Source organism: Kwoniella dejecticola, chromosome 10 (genome assembly GCF_000512565.2).
Source record: "Kwoniella dejecticola CBS 10117 chromosome 10, complete sequence".
In the NCBI taxonomy this organism is placed as follows: domain Eukaryota; kingdom Fungi; phylum Basidiomycota; class Tremellomycetes; order Tremellales; family Cryptococcaceae; genus Kwoniella; species Kwoniella dejecticola.
In genome coordinates this window covers 21,204-41,170 of record NC_089310.1, presented here as the reverse complement: position 1 = coordinate 41,170, position 19,967 = coordinate 21,204, and the positions used below count along the sequence as shown (strand labels likewise).

Here is a 19,967-nt window from a genome sequence, read left to right as displayed (position 1 = left end):
GGCCGAAGTATTACGTAAACAACTCGTCTGGCACCAAAACAATATCCCTTTCCCCTTCTTTACATTTCATTCACCCTTCTTCCCTCCTCATCATCCACAACATATCCGTCGCAACGCATCAATATGGTCAACGAATCACAGGGTTCATCTTCCAGGCCCAACGCAGGGGCTATAGGCTCATCATCGACCACTCGAAGCAGGCGGCATGCTGTGAGTTTTACCCTTTTGCCTCCAATGTCCGATCAACTTCCTGTAGTTCTTTCGCTAATCTGGAATCTCAGATACCGGAGGAAGATGCTACCAAGCTGCAATTCGGGGGTATGTCCTAGTCATCTTCTGATTTAACTCTACAAGCTGCTGCTTGTTGCACTGACCTGAGATGCTGATACGCGATTGCACTGTGCAGACTTCGCTGAAGGGGAAGCGTTGACTTTGACAGAAGTCGCAACTTTGCTCGTGGCTGCTCGAGCGGCTCCGAATGTACCTCCTGCGCCGGACAACAAGTGAGCAACTCATCACATGTGTCTGGGCCTCTACATCATTCATTGTCAAGCTCCATGACACTGATGTTGTTCGGTATCACTTGGTAGGACTTACAAATCAACGTCGGAATATGTCAACGAATTTCAGAATGCCAGTATGGAAGTCTCGGAGAGTATGCGGACGTGAGTATCCGGGTGTGACATCGTGCTTCACTCTTCTGGGTCGGACTGCTCCTCATCATTCACTTGTCACCACTGACACAAGCGGAACAGACAGCTGATCTTGCTCGATTTTTCGTTGTACAGAGCCTTGATGGCGAGACCAGGATTTCTCAACAAATTCGAGATTGCCCAGATAATGTATCTCAAACCTGAGCGAGTAGAAGTCGCAGTGGCGTTGATACCCAGGTGAGCCAAAGTACCCCAATATCGACTCAAGTCCTCGTCTTGAGGGACGCATGTCTTGTTTGTTCGTCCTGGATGCAAGGCTAATCATCCTGCATTCAGTCTGGAAAGGTATAGCCAAGGAGACGAGCAGGAATCGCAGCTTCAGCAATTACTGGACGACGTCAGGGGTATGGCACGATACGGTGTGAGACCATAGCCGAAAAGCTGAACATGTTGTATGAGTATATGGGCAGGTGCATGTAACTCGTCCATGTCATGGCTTGTCATTTCTGGTATGTCAAATGAGAGTGGATAATTTTACAACGTGAAGGGTGTGGTCTAGTACAGCGATACAACATTATAACCCAATTCTCTCCTCTTATCTATGCGATCTAAGATCGAGAATCTACAATCTCAAATCTAGGATCTGGAATCTAGAATCTAGGTAATCCAATCACTCCTCCAGCAGCACACCACTCCCCCAGCTCTTTGGTAACTTGCACCTGACATCCCAACCTGCTTTCGCCGTCTCGGTAGCCCAAGGCATATCCTAACATGTCCAACTCTTCATCGGACGCTTCTCCCACGGGCGGAGTAGGACTTGAGGGGATGTACAAATGGCATGTTGCGCATTCTACCACCCACTCTCTCTATTAGCGCATGTTATACCGATAGCTTATCTGTCTTTAACGTGCAGGGCATCCCCCACAACAGCTGGACTTACCTAAATTACCTCCGCAGACGCCTTCTAGGGAAGGCAGGTCATTCTCTTTACCCACTTCTAACAAATTACTTCCTATTCGCGCATTTACAGTCCGCAACTCCCCTTCAAAAGTCTTGAACCGTAGCTCGACTCTTTCTGCCCTGGTCTCTAATGATGCCGGTGTCCGAGCAGAGGCAGAGGTGACAGTCTTACTCGGGTCGACTTTAGACCATAACTCCGCCTGTTGAGCTTCAGTCAGACCATATCGGCCTCTCCAATGATTCCACATCTGCGAGTCGGCCCTGGGATCCAAGATATGCGAGATCAGAGAGGGAGCATGTTCGAGGGTGAGGTTGGACATCATGTCCAGCGTCGGAAGTAGGATAGCGTTTGCTGCGTATCTATCCCATCACGACAAAGCAGGACATTCATGATCAGCTCAAACAAACCATACCGGATCGAAGCATCTCTCCTAACATCCTCCAACTTGACTGCCGCACTAGCTCAAAGAGGAACCGCAACCCACTTGTGTCCACCCACATGAGCAATCTCCCTAATCTTGACTCTAGCTCCCAAATTTCGGCGTTCCACTTCTTCTCTCAAAGCGTATACAAGTGCTCCTCCTCGATCACTGCACCTACAATCCCTCGATCCATGCGTGCAGACAAGTATCTCTTTGGTGTCCTTCGCGAGTCCCTTTCCGTCTCCTTCGACTGCGACTGCAAGTCTGTTGGAATCGAACGGTTCCGGGACATACGCTAAATCATTTTGTAGCTCTTCGGATGAGACGCTGTCCATCGTGAATCGCTCATAAGTCTTGGACATTCCATCAGGCCAGAAGATCCTCGCTTTATAGACCTCCTCATTGGAAAACGTAGTGTCGGTACCCGATCCATCGTAAATGGCATTCACAGCTATACCGAGCGACTTGTACATCGCCGAAGTGGTAGCTAATAAGGGAGAAGCTATGTCAAGATGCGAAGGCCAATGCACCGGCGGGAGGGGTATAGAAAGTAGCATCAGAGCCTTTCGATACGCCAGGGAACGAGGGAGAGGGAGCCATTCTATAGGATCCGGCGTAGCGGTATGTGTATGTTTCGGTTGCGATTTCGGTGGAGAATGGGTGTATCGTTGGAATTGTTGGAAAGGGTTGGAGGGGATAAGAGTTCGAGGTCGATGCCGCAGCAATCGAGGGACGGCGGAAAGGATCATGAGAGCGAGGGACTGGCAGGAAGAAGAGCGGGCATGGACGACATTCGTGGAAGAGGACCAACAGAGACAATGTACTCATGAAGATATATCTCAGCGGCATCTTGAATTTGGAGATTTTGAACTGTCGAATAATTAGGTCATCGGATCTAGGCGGCGGCGATCTGGCAGCCTATGAGCGGTTGTTCTTTTCATGATGATTTTAAATCAGAAAAATAGAACATGCTCCATCGACAGTACCGGAATGTATGATGACAGTACCGGAATGTATGATGACCGGTGAGAAGGGACGGATGAGGTCGAAGTCAGTCATTCGGCACTCTCTTCTTCTTACCACAAGGTGTGCAGCATTTCAACCGTAAACTTGAAGAGCAGGTCGAGACAAACCTTCCGAGGGTATACGGGGATTCCTGGGGTTTGGTCTCTTTCAGATCATAGACTCAGCTTTGTGGGCCGACTCGAATGAGAACGAGGGCCATATAGCGCGATACTGTCGGTAAGCAGAGGTACAAAGATCCAATTGTTGCAAGCAGACCACAGATGATTCGACCACTTGTAAAGCCGCTCCTCGCTTGTGCGTCCACAAACATCCGTCTCACAACTTCGGAGGACAGATACTTCTTCTCGCACCAGGCCGCATACCCGTCGCTCTCTCATGAACCAGTTACTATCGCGAGTAACTTGGAAGTCATGAGGGTGCGTTTGCCGATGCATGATATGTACCATGACCCACAACCACACCACGAAGAGGTTCTGCCACACTGTCAAGCAGAAGGAGCACCAGTGATACGCCTGGGGGATAACGCCGAAACGCCGACGCCCTTGCTTTGGTGGTTTTTTGGGATTATCATTGTCCATTGTCCATTGTCCATTGTTCGCATTATTCAACATCATTCTCATAATATCATCGCATTCAACATCCTCAAAAGGACTACATCCGTCCACGCTAGCTTGCTCGCAAGACCCGAATCGCCCAACGAGCCAGTGCAAGCCCGAAAATCGCATTCAAAATGACTTCCATGGCTGCTGCTTTGGCAGCTTCTCTGCCCGCCGCTATATCCCGAACCGCGACTCCTCAACCTGCTACTTCCTCGACGCAACAGCCTAAACAGTTCCCTCAAAGGTTGGAAGGTGTGGTCGATGTCGAGGCTGCTAGAGACGTGGAGAGTGTTCAATTGAACTCTTTGGTGGGTCAATCTTGCATTACTCGATGAATCACTTAACACTGACTGACTGACACGTATTTGTGTACCTCTTGCATCGTGATCAGGTCTTCCTGAAAATGATGAAACACTCTACCGATATCCTACCTCCTCCACCCGCAAACACCTTACAACAAGACCGAAATGCACCTCCGCCTACCGCCCTGTCATCGCACACCGACTGTTTAGGTGTATTGTTGGGTCTGGACTTGGACGGCGTGATGGAAGTAGAGGATTCTTTCGCTTTACCAGGGGGCGAGACCAGCTTAGGGGGTGAGTCGGGCGTCTACTCCATACACTACACCCCGTCATTCCACTACTATCACCGTATCACCTCGTACATGCTAAAGCTCTCTCTTGTTATAGCCAACTCGTATTCTGACCGACTCCTCACTCACTTGCGCGAAGTCCAAACACCCGATTCGCCCGTCGGTATCTACCTCTCGACACACAACGGTGGATTCGCTACCCGAGTCGCCATCGAGCTCTTGTCTGCTGTGGAGAAAGTGTCAGGTGGACGAGGAAAGGCTGTTCTGATCGTGCACGATGCGAGCAAGTCGAATGGAGGGGATCTGTCTGTCAAGGCTTTCAGGCTGGGTGAAGGGGCTAGGGCGGCTGCGAAGCTGGGTAAATGGGATGAGAAGACGTGAGTTTGCGTCTACGCTTTCGGGAATGATCCTGCGGGGTCGTTCCGATTGGGATCCGCCTGTGGTATTGCTTTTACTGGCAAACCGTTGTAGAAGGGATAGATCCGTAACTGAGATGAGAAAGAAAGAGATAATTGTTTGAGAGATGTCAACGACGACCTCAACTGATGGATCGCCCAAGCGCCTAGCGCCGAACTGTCTCTAGCAAGGACTATTTGCTGACCAGTACCTTCTTACCCTTAGCCTCACCGAGAACGGCATCACCTCTTCCACCCTCTTATCCCCCTTACCTCTCACCCTCACATCACCCTCTTTGATCTCCGCGTTCCTTTCCACCCTCACCGCCCCCGCTGAACAAGCTCAACCATCCCTTTCTTCCCCTTCTGTCCCCTTACCGCCCTCCTTCGCTCCTCTCGTCAACCCAACTTCGACCTCTTTGACGAATTACTTGCAAAACACCCTCGACTCGCTCACCCTGCACTCGCACGAGGCGAACAATATAGCGTTCTTGACCCGTCAGATCGCCCGAGAGAAGGTCAGGCACGAGCAGAACATCAAAGATCGAGAGGAAGAGAACGCGCGAAGGAGAAAACAGGGGTTATCAGAGTTCCCATCTATCTCTGCGGAGCTGAAGAATGGCACCAAGGAGCCGTCCAGGCTGGAGATGATCTGCTTAGGGGGTACTGTTGAGGGTCTGGCGAAAGGCATGGGTGCTGAAGCCGGTAAGGGCTTAGTGAGGAATTACCTCTAGGCGGTAAGATTTAGTAGTGGAGTTGAGGCATTTAGGCAGACAGATAGATGATTGTGTACATCGCATACGACCCATGCATTCGGATGAATCGCATCATATTCAGAGCCTGCTAAGTGTTGCGAGAGAATGCGAGACTGCTACAGTGTACATCGTAACATACTCATTACCCGAGACAATGTGCTAAAGGCTTCATGCGGATTTCCTATTCGCTACAGGAGGACATCAAGACTATTCACTAAAATCCCCCAGACATCGAGTATCGCAGATGACCCCGCTGCCCAAACACCAATCATCGTACCAAATAGCGGCGACTTGACCCGGTGATACTCCCGAGAGGGGTTCGTCGAACTCTATTGAAATGCTAGAGGGTCATGTAGAAGGATATAAGCTTATGCCTAGTACTCGAAGATCGACCACTCACCTTCCTTCCCGTTCCGCCGTGCTGACACTCGCCGAGATGGGTCTCATCCGATGTCTGACCTGTACTTTGACTCTCCCATCCGATTGGTCCAGTATTTCAGAGGGATATGTCCCATGGATCCAGTGGAACTTATCGGTGATGACACCGGTACATTGTAATAGAGGATGATCACTACTCCAAGTACCCAAGTGTCAGCATGTTTCATCGTTGCCTGATCTTCATCGAAGCCAAGGAGTAAAATTAGGTAGGTGACAGTCCAAGCAAAAGATGATACTCCACTCACTGGCCAGGAACAACCAGTATATCCTGACCACCCCTCCCAACGCCTTTTCTGGCTACGAACATCGGCTGAAGTTGATTAGGTATTTTCGCCCGTTGGCCGATGGTGTAGTACCATAATCCTTTATGAGTGCCCAGAATGTCGCCTGAGGGGGAGACGAGGTGTCCTTGGGCGGATGGAGGGGACGTGTATTGAGCTGCAACGGAAGGTGTCTGGTGGATCAATACCCGGACAACGCTTGAGAAATTTGTATGTTCTTGAATGGTCGGGCCTAGGTGTCCTAGGTGTCGATGACTCACATATAAAATCTCCAAATTTGCCCCGTTCACCAATAAAACAGACGCCCATAGACTCCTCTTTATTCGCGTTCGGTAAATTCCAATGAGTAGCTAATTGGCGAACAGTCGATTTAGTTAGTCCTCCAAGGGGTAGAATAGTCTGCAAGGATCGAAATCGTCTCATCATCAGTACATGTACTTCTGAGTCGGGCCACAAGACAGTGAAGCAGAAGCAGAAGCAGAAGGCAGAAGACGGAAACCGAACCCACCCGGCTGAGCTGATGCTCGTTCATCTGGGACAGATAATACGTCTGATCTTTACTCTGGTCTTTCGCCCTCGTGAGCCTTGCTTGAATGGACCCAAATGGCGTATGATCCACTCGACCATAATGGCCCGTAGCTAAGAAATGCCTCGGCGAGCGAGGTAGATGTTCCATGAGCGCACCGAACTTGATCTCCCTGTAACTCAGTGTCAGCATCAGCAGGATGTATCTGACTCCACACATTTTTTGGGTATGTGAAGACGGATCTCATTCAGAAAGTATCGGTGACGCACCTATTACAGTCCACATCAGGATTCGGTGTCCCGCCATTCTCCCATACGTTGATAGACGGCTCGAACACTCTGCTCCAGTACTCTTTACTAAGATCGACCAATCTGACCTTGTCTCGCGGTATCCCGATCGTATTGGTTATCGCTTGGACATCATTCCAGTCTTTCTCCCATTGACAAGTAGACGCTGTCCCGCTTCCAGAACTTTTCGATCCGTTGTATGCCAGCGAGAAAGACTGAGATTGTTTATTCGCTGTCGACGATGGATTCGTTTCTGATAATAACGGGTCCCAATTCCGCATGAATATCACATCGAGGTTGACTGGCTGTACCAGGATTCAGTATCAGCTGTGGCCCCGAACTTGAAAAATGAAGTGATATAGCTTACCAATTCGCACAGTATACGCAGGGTCGTAGCTGAATCCACACCTCCGGAGACTGCTACCGTTACTAGAGGGCAAGCGGCAGGTAAGGTCAAATCATCTCAGCGGTAGTCGCAAATCGAGAAAGACGAAGCGTTGTTTGAGACGCACCGTTATCGCCGCTCTGCAATCCAAGCTGATCCAAGCTGGGAAGTAGACCTTTCACTTCGCTTGTAGAGAGGTACTTTCTCGAGTCCAATCGGAGTCGCTTTCGAGGGATGTGCGGAGCGGCAATTCTCGATGGGCCTGCTGTAGGATTCGGATGGGCCGCGCCAGTTAGGCCAGCAGAAAATACAGACGGCGTAGGGAGCTTCAACATTCTGAGCACCCCCTGTCTATTCGCTCTGCCTCAATGATCGCCGACACTGATCCTCTCCTTGGCCTTGAGCAGGTATGGGAAAGTGCGTTGTTGACTGGTATTCCAACTTTTTTTCGATATTTGGTCATGTTTTTGTGGTGCTCCGCCATTTGTTCCGTCGCCGTCGCCGTCGCCATCACCCACCGTACCAAACAGCGCGTCAAAAATCATCACAACAACAAAGGATCTCATCAACTCCCTCAATCCACTCCATGGCAAGCGAAGACTTTTATTCCCAATGTCAGCTAGGAAGCGCAAGAACCATACGTCCAGTAGCGATCATGGGCAGTCGGATATACCTAGCGCGTTAGCGTGGGTCCCACCGTGAGTCTGCGCGGCTAGCTTCACTCATCCAGAGATCAAAGTGAATGACGGACCATAATCCACGATAGAACCGACGAGGAGTTTAGGGGTCTGAAGAGGTACAAGTGAGTGCTTTGCGTTCGATCAACCTCCTCCGCTGAGGAGCTGACAATGCGGTCCTTATAGATCCTTCCTACGTGAGCTTGAAATCCATATCGTGCGAATATCAAAACTGACAAAGTACATCATCCTCTAGTCCCACCTAACAACTCTTACGCTGCCGGTCAATTGTACGTCAATCCACCGTGCAAGTAGATGAAAACCCAGTCCTTAGCTGACTTTTCCTATGCAGCGTCTGGCTCGCACACGAAGCCCCAAAACCAACCGCATCAAGAGCAAATCCCACTTCGGCTCAACCCCCGGCCAAGAAAGCTCGTACGTCCATGATTGGGCTTGACGGTCTGCCTTCGCCTGAGCCCACGCCTCCAGGTCCGCTGGAGCGTATACACAATGAGGGGGATTCGGATCCGCATTGGGACGCAGGGCTTTGGATCGGGAAGATCATTGAGATTAGGGCAAAAGACACGAGCTACGTCTGGATGTGAGTGGTCTGCTAGTCAAAAGTACCTCATCTTGGCTTTGCATCTTCTACCCATTCTTACTCACGGGTCACTCAGCTAAATTTTGGAGTGCCGTGTAGGAGGATCAGGTGGATGTGTAGATCTCTAGGCGAGTTGAAGGAGTCTGGCGTGCGAACGGGATTGTAAGTGGAGCAGAACTTCACAATGACTCCATTCACATAGTACAACTCTGACACGCGCTGTAGACCACGGAGCAAAACAGGTATCAAGGAGGTGTATATGCTTGGCGCGGAACACGACATGTTGCAGCCTGTGGGAGCTGTCGAGGGTGAGTCGAGTCGGATCGAGTCAGGCATCTCTTCGCTGCTCAGGTGTATGATTGCTGCGATTAGGTATGGCACCGGTGGTTGTCTTCGATGAACGCAATCCCCTCCAAGCGCCGTTCGGCTCAAAGAAGATTTACCTACAATGCGAAGCTCGAACGCCGACCGAGGAGGAAGCTCAGCTCGTATGTCTAGGCGAGTGAGCATGTGTAGACAAGTACTGACTAGAATCATCGTAGCTGCACTCGAAACGCATCTCGGGAAATGTCGACCCAAGGATGAAGAAGAAGGGAGGCCGCGCTTCCGAACCCGGACCCAGCGGTCATCTTTTCGTGAGTCGCAAATGTGTTCGGCCTAATTGCGTAATTAACAGACTGGATAGCCCCTGCGACAACCTACGTGTTACTGCGACGAGCCTTATCGGCTTGTATCAGAGCGGGAAGACCCCATGGCCTTGTGCTCCCATAAAGGTGGGTCCTCAAATGAATCCATTGGTTGAGAGGGGCAAACGCTAATTCGGTTTCGAACCTCGCTCCGTAGACTGCCTGAAATGGTTCCATTTCGGTTGCCTAGATTGGAAGAAGAACCATCGACGAGATGCCACCCCTTCCGCCATCGAAAACATCATCACGTCCGGCGTCGAGCTCATGAAGTTGTTACCGGACTACGGTCTGACTACGCCCGCTGAACAACTTCCGTTAGACAAGGATCCTGGAACGTTGTTCGTCTCCCCGATCGAAGATGTCATCAAGGGCAACCACGATCAGAATCAGAGAAAAGTCTCTTCCACCGCCAATGGCGCATCAGATGCAGACGACGTTCACGGGAAGGTGCCGCAATTATCTCAAGACCAGCTTGACAGGTACAAAGCAGTGGACAGGAACTTGCCAGCCAGCGTGCTGCGAAATGCTCAATTGGCCGTGGTACGAGGGACGCTCGATACGGGGATAGTGGGCAATGCGAGGATGATCCTTCGGGCGAGGCAGATCGTAATGGAGAATAGGAAGGTGAGGAATAATCCCAAGATTGACGCGCTGCAGGTCGCGGTGGTGAATCAGATGGTTGAGGAATGGAAGAAGGTCTGGGAGGTTGAGGATGGGATCGAATCGCCGAAGGAGGAGGAGGAGGAGAAGGCGAGCAAGGACAAGGTCAAGGTCAAGGGCAAAGTACATGATGATGAGGAGGGGGAAGCTAGGGCTCAATTGAAGGCAAGACCGGTCATTTGGCTGTGCCCAAGTTGCAGGAGGGCGATATAGCGGGAATGCAAGGTGGCAAAGGGGAACGAGGGTGGTATTGAGTGTTGTTGGAGTATGTTGATTTAGCAGTTTAATCTTGGTAAACCTGGAAATGTCATAACAATTTGAAGGTAGGCGACTCTGGTGGTACTTTGTAGTGGCTGCGATGGGCATATCTTGCTTTCAATCTCCCATGAATCGTGGACGAGTCTCACTGCCCTAATGGGATTGTGTAGGCGCAAGGCCCCAGATGCGAAAATTGTTATACCGAAGCGAAGGCTGATGCAGATTCATGCATGTGGTCTATATAATCGTCAAAAATGTCTGGGACTGAACAAAGATACATTCTACCTAGGCAGCTACTTGCACTGTTGCAGCTTCGACCTTGACTTGCGCTGTTCCCGCAATGGCCGCTTGTTGGTCGTACGTTGGCCATCTAGAAGGAGACAAGGAATCAGCAAATGATGAAGAGGGAGTGCGATGAAGAAAGTATCAACCTACCCGAGATAACCCTCTTTGCCCTGCGTGTAGAAGGTATTCCTATCGTATTTGACGATCGGCAAGTCATTCTTGATCCGATGGATGAGGTCGGGATTGGCTGTGAAGAGAGAACGAGTCAGCTCACTAAGTCAACGGATCTCGGCATGTCCAGTGGAAATCGCAAGAGCACAAATAAGGCTGAGGGCAAACCACTCACACGTGAAGTATCGCCCAATCACCACCAAATCATCGTACTTCTCCGCATGTTCTCTCGCAGACACCGCATTATATCCACCTGCTACTAAAAGCTTCCCATCGTGCTTCTCGACAACCTCTCTGAATGGTTGGAGGGTATCTTTCGCGTTGATCTTATCCGTACTCTGATCTTCGGCTCCTGAGACTCGAGGTTCGACAGCGTGGATGTATCCGAAATCAGGTACTTCTTGATACACCGCTTCTAGGAAGGTCGAGAAGGTAGTCACAGGTCCTGAGATCTCAAACCCTTGTTCATTGAGGATGGACGGCTCGCGCATGCCTTGGAAAGTACCGAACGGCGATATCCTGAGACCCGTCTTGGAGGGACCGATGGCAGCAGAGACGGATCTGACGATTTGGAGGGGGAATCTAATTCGGTTGGAGATGGATCCGCCGTACGCATCTGTTCGGTGGTTTGAGACGGATTGGACCTGTACAAGTTGGTCAGCTCCACAGTTCTAGATGATCGATCTATCTTTGCAGCATAAAATGACTCACAAATTGATCGAGCAGCTGCAATTTTTCGTAACATAGGAATCAGCCGAATGAAATCAAGGCTAAGACAGGTTCGATTGGAAAGGGCATGCTCACATATCCATTGGCGACGTGGATCTCCACCCCGTCGAAGCCAGCCTTGATGGCGTTCTTCGCGGCCTCGGTGTGCTCGATAACATTCCTGGCGATGTCTTCCTCAGTCATCACGGTGAGCTCGGGCTGGGGGGCTCCAGGCGTGGGATCGTGGACGTTCGACGGGGCATAGATAATAGGTGAGAAGCCTGGGACAGCAACTCGACTAAACATCACCCCAAATAAGTCAGTACTGCTTTCACTCTGTAGTGCAGCTCAAGACGCAACAAGTTATATATTCCAGAGCTTCCCAAGGACAAAGGTCAGAAAGAAAACTCACCCAGCAGCGGCGATTTGCGCAATGATCTTTCCACCCTTTGCATGGACGGCATCCGTGACTTTTCGCCAACCGGCCACTTGATCCTCCGACCAGAGTCCTGCAAAGAACGGTCAGCTACAGTTCAGCTAAGCATCCGGTCAGTGACTCCACGAACCCGGCTGGAAAGGCCATACTCGCGCCGATGGCGCCGTGATACTAGCTTCCGTAACGATCAGACCGCCCTCTGTAAACGAAGGAGGCAAGACAGCCGAGTCAGCTTGATTCTGAAGATAAGAATACCCAAATGAGAATTTACCCACCAGTCGCTCTTGAGCTGTAATATTCAGCCGCCCATTCACTGGGTATCCCATCTTCCTGGCCTGCTCGTAGTCTCGTCATGGGCGCCATGACCACTCGATGTTTGAGCTGGATATCGCCCAGCGTGAAAGGTTCGAACAGCTTGGCAGATGATGACATGGTAGCGGATTAATTTATTGCAGTTCTACGATATCCTTCGTCGTTTAGTCCTGTTGTTACTCGCTTGAGTGCTAGAATTGGATCAGTATGCTGATTTACGTACTCCATATCGATCCCATCTTATGCTTTTATACATTTTGGCCTGCTGCACCGCTTATGCATCGCAGGATCAAGCTCAACATCAGACCTCCATCTTGGGATCACGTTATTGATAAGCATGATAATCCCATCGAGGTGATTGATAATCTAGACTAGACCAGAAGTGGAGAATGGGTGGAGGAATAGAAAGGAAGGGAGGGTGATTGATAATCTAAAACTACGGAAAAATGCAGAACGAGTGGAGGATCACCCCGAAAAGGGCAAAACAACAACAACAAGCGCCGAGTGACATTCTCGTTTCATAGTCGAATACTCTACATGGTAATGTCTATATGCATGAGCCGGAGCATGGGGTGTACGATCCGATAGTATAGTATGTATAAGCATATGAATTGACTTCACGTAAATGTGTAAATGTCTAAATGAGATGAAACCGAAGTAGGCTCCTTCGCCAAACCCGGAAATGGATGAACCCGAAATAGAAAGACCCTACTAAGCCTCTACGAACGCTCTGAATACCTCTAACTCCTCACTCGCCTCCCACTGTACCTCTTGATCCGCACCAATGAAAATGACTTGGCCTCTCTCGAAATCTACTTCATCTTCGTTCGACGAAGCGGAGACACTTCCCTTGCCTTGCGTGATGATAGCTATAGATGGTCCTTCAATCTTCCTGTGTGGTGTCTTACCTCCAGCCGGCAAGTTGATCTTGACCACTGAGAATTCTGCGATGGGCGGATCGTACAATTTGGAGGTATCGTCTTGCTCGTTGAAGTTGATCGGTTTGAGTAATTGCTTATTGCCCGGTCCAGATTCGTACGTCAACATCTCGATCAGGGTTGAGACGTCTCGGAGTTTAGGGGTGAGGCCAGCTCGGACGACGTTATCTGACGTGGCCATGCATTCGATGATGTCTGATCAAATCCAGGAGTGATCAGCAAACGCCATCCGAAGGAAGTTTCGCACTTGGGGGGTAGACGTAGTATCATGAGCCCAAAGGCGGACTGGACTCACCCCCCTTGATATACGCATGCGGCGAATTAGCCTCCAAGAACGCCGCTTCGCCCTTCTTGAGCTCTACGACATTCAAGAAGAAGACACACAGTATCCCAATATCATCCGGGTATTGGTCATTCAGCATGAGTGTCAAGTCCACCAGACCTTTTTCACTCTCGTGTATATCTTCGCCCTTCTTGTATCTCTCGACTAATGATCTGATCGCGGTGGTGTAGGTGTCTTTATCAGCAGACATCAGAGCGTTGAAGATCTGCTTGAGGATGGACTTTTGTTCGTCTGACGGCGGAGCGACGGTAGGTTGGTATAAGAAAGGATCGGGCGAAGGGGTGGTGGGAAGGGTCAAAGACGAGCCGAGCTGGGTGATGAGTGCCGAGGGGATGATCGGTTGTAGTTCCGGTACAATCAGGAGGTTGAGCAGGAGGACGGGTAGGGGTAGGAAGTTGAGGAATGCTAGGAAGGGAGTGAGCGCGATGGCCATTTCGGGTTTGTGGTTTGGGTCTACAATCGTCGAGGTGTCAGCTCAGGTTGAGATTCGATACATCAGTCGGTAGAATCTTATCATCTGACGGTGAATTAGAAGACCAGTTGATGGAACCGAGTATAATCGCACCCACCCTTGTACACATCCGGCCTTTCGTCAAACAACTTCCTGGCCAGTGTTTTATCGGGATGAGCCTGGATACTAAGGGCCGTACCTATACTGAGCACCTTGAACAGGAAAGGGAGATTGCCATGCTGAGAGTCCTCAAACTTCTTGATCACTTTGTCACCGACCAGGCCGTTGTTCGACTTGATATAGTCAGAAAGCAGAGTCGAGTCATCGAGTTTGGACGGTAGAGTAGGGTGAGTGCCCATCCACAGCTATTGAGTCGTGCGAAGAGATAGTGCCAGTCAGCTTTGTTGCGTTTCGCACACCTGTAGACCATCGATCCTGCCCGGAGCAGCCATCGGACCGCCTAAGGATCCCACCCTCACGCCCCGCGCTCACCTCGGCATAGGTCTTATCCTCGTCAATCACAAATCCATCCACGCTGGCCTTCCCAAATTGCGCAGCTAACGAAGCGGACCCTTTCTTTCCCCAATCGTACGACTGCACCCCGGGCGAGAGCTTGAATATTGACCTGACCATTGTGTCCACTCGCTGGTGATCGTGCTTGATGATAACCGTAGGATACATGCATAAGATACAAGTAAGAATGACATATGTGTCGATGAGCTCGTCGCGTACTTGTACAGCTTTGTCCAACGCGATTTTACTGAATAACAAGCAGCACGTGGTACCTTTTTACGTGGCGTCCTTTTAAGGTTATTCGCTTCGAGTGCCGCCATGACGACCCTCACAGCTCGGAGCTATAAAATCACAGAGACACATGCGCAGGCATCCTTGCCCTGTTCATCGCCCGGTACAACGTATTTCACTCATTCGTACAACTTGTAATACACTGCTACGCGCGGGGAAACGAATTTGTCCCTTCTACTTCGTTCGTTTTCACCTCATAAATCATTTGTTTCGTCCTCCATCCTCTGCGCTCCCATTCTTGAGCATGCAATGGTCTTACCCTCTTACAGCTCTAGCTCCCCATGGCCACTGCCAGGCAGGAACGCCCACACCGTCCCAGCGATCATGAGTACTGAGCACACGCCCACCAAAATCCAATGGCCTAGCGTGGTCGAATAGCGTCCAGCATCACTCAAATTCAGTCGGGGAGCCAATCGCAAGTAGAATACAAGCTACGAGTGGGAGATTGATCTTTAGTCATTCACCTTGTGCTGAGAAAGAAACTTTCTACGTCACGCTCAGACTCACCGGAAGGATGATGCAGATCAAGAAAGCCGAGAAGCTGCCTAGGAAAGCCATGACCCTTCCGAAACCAGGGAGGAGGACAGCCACCAGGACGCAGAGAAGAGTCACAATCGTCCGGGAGACTACTCTCAGCAGAGCTTTCCGTCTCTCCTTTGATTGACTATATGGTCGAGTCACAACTTCTAAGAAATCATTGTTGCCGTCCGGGTCGATAGTCCGATAAGACCAGTCGGATTCGCCAATCCCCCTTGGCACTCGCCGGTTATGTGACCTGGGTGAGCGGGGCGAAATAGCCTCGCTTCGATCGGACTTGGTGCCGGAATCTAGTGGATCTACCAGCTCAGACGATATTGAGTGGACATTAGTATCAGGGAGAGGGCTGTATGGTGCTATTCCAAGTAGATCCTCGATTGTGAGATTAAACTGTAAAAGATAATCAGCGAGGGTCAGCTCTGAATTGACGACACTTACAGGCCGCGAGCTCAGACCAAACTTGGTCAGAGGGTTGATGACTATCATCCAGAGTGCGACGAGGTTTAGTACTCGCGGATAATGGTATTTCTCCTGCATCAGGTCGCGGGTGATCTGCATGACCGACGTGTCAGCCTAAGTCAAGACCATTGAGACCTCACTCACCTCGTCTGAGACTCCTTTTCCGATCATCAAGTACCCTGCGGATCCAGCAACGAAGGAGATGACCGTGGCAATGGTCTGCGTGTTTATGCTGTGATCAGTGTGGAGATACGCAGCACTGAGAACCCAGATATGACGATGGCGATCACTCACAAACGCCTTGTTCACGACTTTATCAAAGTTCTCCGGTGTTCTCATATCCTTGGCTAGACTGGGCATCACCGCATGCCCGCCAAATCCAGCTAATACCAGACCTACACCGCCTAGCCAGTTGGCATCTGTCCATTCTGGTAGTATCGAAGTGGGCATTGGATCGCGCAGAGATCCCGGAGCGGATTGACGAATGAGGCCATCGATAAGGAGGATCAAGACCAGTAGCAGGGACGATACAGAAGATAGAAGAGATGGCAGAGAGAGGAGCCGCAATGGAAGTAAGGTCGTTGGGAAGATGCTACAATCACTCGATTAGACACGTTGCGAGGAAAAAGAACGGGTAGACTCACATGAAGAAGCCTATCATCTTCCAATGATCCGAAGTGATGGTGGGATACAGCGCGTTCAACGTGTCGCCAAAGAGGACGACCAGAGCGACACTGAAGGATTGGTAAGAATCGAAATTTAATTCAGATCTGGATGATCGCTTACCCAAGAGCAAAAAGTTCGAGGCAGAACCTGAACAAGCAAGATTTAGTCGGTGTTGCACGACTCATCAAGATCTAAACGTACAGCATATGTATTCCGCCGCCGGCCCATACGCCCAATGCCCTTACTCCTATGTCTGTATACCCCATCAGACTCGGGTCAGCCCGTATGAGCCTGGCAAGGAGTTTGGCCCTAAGATGTTCTATGAGCTTCCCCGCTTGGCATGCACCACACAGTATAGCTTACGTGTGACAGGTGAGCCAGCCAAAGCTGATGAGCATTATGACACCGCCTATCCATCCAGCATACGCGAAAGCCAGGGGCATTGAGAGTAAGCCGATGCCTACGAGAACTGCCGTTGCATTGAACAGCTGTGAGAGGGGGTCATGAGCTGATAATCGTACAGTGACGCTGACGATCTAGTCGAGAGTCGACTCACCGTTTGCCCATCTGTACTTTGACCTCCTATGTAGCTTATCTGCTTGACACGCACTTGATCCTCTTCCACTCGACCAGCTTCGACAGTCCCGTAGCCCGCAGCCCCAGTTGCGACTAAGCCAGTGCTCTCGTCTACTGCTTCGGTCCTGCTTTGATCCGGACTATCGTCTACGCGAAGAGCCACCCTGCCTTCTCTGGGTGGTCGTGGCGTCTGACTGCCGTTGGATCCGGTGCCAAGCGAAGATCCTAAAGTGGACGATGCGATCCGAGGGGAGAATGTCGGGAAGCGGAGTAGGCTTTGTCCGCTTGGAGTAGGCAGTTTAGGTGGGCTGGCTGTGTTGGAGGGAGGGGTTTCGGACTGGATAGTAGTCGCACGACTTTGCTGTATGGGGTCCAAGTGGAAGAAGGATGGTTCATCGGATGCTCTTCGCTGGTGACCACCGTTCTCTCCCTCCTCTTCGAAGATGATTTCTGGGTCTTCTCGCGGTGGTTCATTTCCGACTTGCCGCGATTTCCCTGCCGCTGCTTCTATATCATCCCATCTGCTTGATACATCTCGACCTGTCTCGTAAGGGGAACTGTCCTGCTCGTCGTGGTCATTGTCATTGTCGGAATTATGGGGGGCTGTGTATGATTTGGAGGATGATGATTCGATGAAAGAAGGCGCAGATCCTCCGTATCTCAGCTGCTGGTGTCGGGAGTCTGAAGAAGGAATTATCAGCCTGTGAAGATCGGTCCAACCATTGAGCAGAGTGACCCACACGAGAAGACCAGCTCCAAACTACTCTGCATTATCTTGCTCCTCCTCCGACTGGAGGTGGATTGCGGCGAGGGAACAGGGAGCGCGGGGATTGGTACACCTCCGCCCAAGGAGGACATTGCGTGTGTTCTGGAGTTCTCTGGCGGTACCACCGTCTTCTATAACAGTATACACATGAGTCTAGGGAGTCATGAGGAGGAGATGAAGGGGTGGAGTAGGGGGGACAAAGGTGTTATCTATGGTGAGAGATAAGGGATTATCCGAGTTATCCGGAACCAATTTTACTATGTACGGGCGTGTCACGTGACATCACCGCAAGACCAATCGAACGATACTTCGGTTGAAGCCTGTTACTGCTCTTTCTTCATTCTTTTGCAATCACAACCTTGGAAAATTTATATTCGGCAGAGCTAGTCGGCTCCATCTGCGTCTCGAGCAAGCCCCATGGCACAGTCTTCGATGTCATCTTCGAAACACACGGTTGTTTCATCGCCCGGAAAAGTGCTATTGGCCGGAGGATATCTCGTTCTGGAACGCGCCTTTTCCGGTTTGGTCGTAGCGACTTCATCTCGGTTTTACTCCAGTGCCACACATCTACCATCTACCAGTGCAGCACCAGCATCGAGTACAGAAGCTAGGATATCCGTCAGAGCAGGTCAATTCCCTCGAAAACAGTCAGAATGGATATACAAGCTTTCGATAACCGACGGCGCGATGCACCTGGATCAAATGAACGAGGCTCAGGCGGGGAGCAACAAGTTCATTTACCTCACATTGCTGCAGACAATGGCCGTTGCCTATGAGAAGATTGTAGCGGAAGAAGGTCAAGGTGGAGAAGAAGCTGCTAAGGAGCTGCTAGATAGGATCACACAAGGAGGCAAGACAGCAGGATTGGACATTGTGGTGTTAGCGGACAACGACTTTTACTCGCAGCGAGAGCAGGTGAGTGTCTTCTGCTGGTGACGTGAATGATTTTGGGGGTCTGATGGTCGATGGTAGCTCTCAGCACTATCACTTCCAACACACATCAACTCGTTATCATCTCTTGAACCATTCACCCCTCTTCCCCGTCCCATCGCTCAGACCAATAAGACCGGGCTCGGATCCTCGGCCGCACTGGTCACCTCGCTCGTTGCGTCTCTGCTTTCCCACCTCGGCATAGTCACCATACCTTCGAGTCACCTCTCAGACCAATCAACCTCGACCTCAGACCTCGGTCTCGTACACTCCGTCGCCCAATTCATACATTGTCTCGCCCAAGGCAAAGTCGGCTCAGGCTTCGACGTGTCATCCGCTGTCTTCGGTACTCATATCTACACCCGATTTTCCCCTTCTATCCTGACCCCTCTGATGCATGACCCTGCCGACCACATACCTCTCAACGCCCAGCCCACGCTCTTGCCGATACTAGACCCGTCAAAGTGGGACCAGAGGAACTCGTCGTTTAGATTGCCTAGAGGTTTGCGCTTGATTTTGGCCGACGTGGATGCTGGGACCGATACCCCTTCATTCGTTGGAAAGGTGTTGAAGTGGAGAAAGGAGAATCCGGAAGTGTCGGATGAGCTTTGGAGAGGACTGGATACAGCGAATATGCAGTTGGAGAGGCTGTTGAGCGAGTTAGCGGGAAAGGAGGGAGAGAGGGATTATAGTGGGACAATCAGCCGGATGGCGGAGAGGGGTATCGAGGGTGTGAGTAATCCAACTCTGTCTCAGGTATGTTGCTGACCGCTCGCAGAACGAGGCAAATCCGGTGGCCAATCTATTGCATGAGATACGGACAACCCTCTTTGTGAGTCAACCACACAAACAAAGACTCCTTTTGCATACCCAGCTCACCTCTCCACGTACTCAGGCCATACGCGGCTTTCAACGAAAGATGTCAGAGCTATCAGGAGTACCTATAGAGCCGCCTGAGCAGACACGGTTGATAGACGCGTGCTCGGAGTTACCGGGTGTGATCGGAGGGGGTGTGCCAGGGGGTGAGCTGCCTGACTCGTTGACCACCACCCTGCATCGTGTATCTCATCAAATGACTTGGACTGACCACCGTCTTCAACAATATTATTAGCCGGCGGCTTCGACGCTCTCTTCCTCCTGATCATCGATGATCCCTCCGTCATAGCCCGAGTAGACGGTTTATGGTCGAGCTGGAAGGAGATGAGCGTGTGTCCTCTTTTGGCTAGACAGAGCGACGGAGGTCTACGGGTAGAGAATGTCGGGGAAGTTGCCGGCCTGAGAGCGGCTTTGACGAGGTCTTAAGTGGTAGATGGTGGCAATCAGGAGACGCTGGAGATGGAGCGGAGAAAACGCGACACGGATCACGTTGCGGCAGATTCTCCTT

General features: G+C 50.8%; 9 protein-coding genes across 9 annotated transcripts; 4 read left to right on the top strand and 5 right to left on the bottom strand.

Moving 5' to 3' along the window:
* Positions 1 to 123: 123 nt before the first annotated feature.
* On the top strand, positions 124 to 1,086 carry I303_107563 (uncharacterized protein; the record flags this gene model as incomplete). The annotated part of the gene is made up of 6 exons (XM_018410837.1): positions 124 to 210; positions 282 to 318; positions 407 to 503; positions 591 to 665; positions 789 to 890; positions 990 to 1,086. 6 exons carry the CDS (start codon positions 124 to 126, stop codon positions 1,084 to 1,086), a joined length of 495 nt encoding a protein of 164 aa, XP_018259505.1.
* A 217-nt stretch (positions 1,087 to 1,303) lies between these two features.
* On the bottom strand, positions 1,304 to 2,784 carry I303_107562 (uncharacterized protein; the record flags this gene model as incomplete). Its single annotated transcript, XM_018410836.1, has 3 exons — positions 1,304 to 1,503; positions 1,594 to 1,973; positions 2,099 to 2,784. 3 exons carry the CDS (start codon positions 2,782 to 2,784, stop codon positions 1,304 to 1,306), a joined length of 1,266 nt encoding a protein of 421 aa, XP_018259504.1.
* Positions 2,785 to 3,791: 1,007 nt separating this feature from the next.
* I303_107561 (uncharacterized protein) lies at positions 3,792 to 5,381 on the top strand (the record flags this gene model as incomplete). Its single annotated transcript, XM_018410835.1, has 4 exons — positions 3,792 to 3,968; positions 4,052 to 4,256; positions 4,350 to 4,629; positions 4,874 to 5,381. The coding sequence occupies 4 exons, from the start codon at positions 3,792 to 3,794 to the stop codon at positions 5,379 to 5,381; spliced, it is 1,170 nt and encodes a 389-aa protein (XP_018259503.1).
* A 228-nt stretch (positions 5,382 to 5,609) lies between these two features.
* I303_107560 (tRNA (5-methylaminomethyl-2-thiouridylate)-methyltransferase) lies at positions 5,610 to 7,654 on the bottom strand (the record flags this gene model as incomplete). Its single annotated transcript, XM_018410834.1, has 8 exons — positions 5,610 to 5,742; positions 5,803 to 5,973; positions 6,086 to 6,278; positions 6,382 to 6,520; positions 6,630 to 6,819; positions 6,917 to 7,239; positions 7,302 to 7,363; positions 7,447 to 7,654. 8 exons carry the CDS (start codon positions 7,652 to 7,654, stop codon positions 5,610 to 5,612), a joined length of 1,419 nt encoding a protein of 472 aa, XP_018259502.1.
* A 277-nt stretch (positions 7,655 to 7,931) lies between these two features.
* I303_107559 (uncharacterized protein) lies at positions 7,932 to 10,156 on the top strand (the record flags this gene model as incomplete). The annotated part of the gene is made up of 11 exons (XM_018410833.1): positions 7,932 to 8,017; positions 8,086 to 8,121; positions 8,183 to 8,193; positions 8,253 to 8,286; positions 8,349 to 8,597; positions 8,697 to 8,759; positions 8,823 to 8,905; positions 8,970 to 9,085; positions 9,140 to 9,232; positions 9,283 to 9,370; positions 9,441 to 10,156. The coding sequence occupies 11 exons, from the start codon at positions 7,932 to 7,934 to the stop codon at positions 10,154 to 10,156; spliced, it is 1,575 nt and encodes a 524-aa protein (XP_018259501.1).
* Positions 10,157 to 10,486: 330 nt separating this feature from the next.
* Positions 10,487 to 12,233, bottom strand: I303_107558 (uncharacterized protein; the record flags this gene model as incomplete). The annotated part of the gene is made up of 8 exons (XM_018410832.1): positions 10,487 to 10,571; positions 10,637 to 10,733; positions 10,833 to 11,301; positions 11,369 to 11,383; positions 11,462 to 11,663; positions 11,778 to 11,874; positions 11,932 to 12,000; positions 12,077 to 12,233. The coding sequence occupies 8 exons, from the start codon at positions 12,231 to 12,233 to the stop codon at positions 10,487 to 10,489; spliced, it is 1,191 nt and encodes a 396-aa protein (XP_018259500.1).
* Positions 12,234 to 12,824: 591 nt separating this feature from the next.
* Positions 12,825 to 14,478, bottom strand: I303_107557 (mannose-6-phosphate isomerase, class I; the record flags this gene model as incomplete). The annotated part of the gene is made up of 4 exons (XM_018410831.1): positions 12,825 to 13,246; positions 13,347 to 13,847; positions 13,964 to 14,210; positions 14,338 to 14,478. The coding sequence occupies 4 exons, from the start codon at positions 14,476 to 14,478 to the stop codon at positions 12,825 to 12,827; spliced, it is 1,311 nt and encodes a 436-aa protein (XP_018259499.1).
* A 434-nt stretch (positions 14,479 to 14,912) lies between these two features.
* On the bottom strand, positions 14,913 to 17,745 carry I303_107556 (uncharacterized protein; the record flags this gene model as incomplete). Its single annotated transcript, XM_018410830.1, has 11 exons — positions 14,913 to 15,080; positions 15,157 to 15,576; positions 15,625 to 15,738; positions 15,790 to 15,864; positions 15,940 to 16,237; positions 16,290 to 16,379; positions 16,432 to 16,458; positions 16,513 to 16,620; positions 16,675 to 16,799; positions 16,868 to 17,568; positions 17,628 to 17,745. The coding sequence occupies 11 exons, from the start codon at positions 17,743 to 17,745 to the stop codon at positions 14,913 to 14,915; spliced, it is 2,244 nt and encodes a 747-aa protein (XP_018259498.1).
* Positions 17,746 to 18,070: 325 nt separating this feature from the next.
* I303_107555 (phosphomevalonate kinase) lies at positions 18,071 to 19,885 on the top strand (the record flags this gene model as incomplete). Its single annotated transcript, XM_065969618.1, has 5 exons — positions 18,071 to 18,568; positions 18,626 to 19,315; positions 19,362 to 19,415; positions 19,479 to 19,605; positions 19,695 to 19,885. The coding sequence occupies 5 exons, from the start codon at positions 18,071 to 18,073 to the stop codon at positions 19,883 to 19,885; spliced, it is 1,560 nt and encodes a 519-aa protein (XP_065825690.1).
* Positions 19,886 to 19,967: the final 82 nt, after the last annotated feature.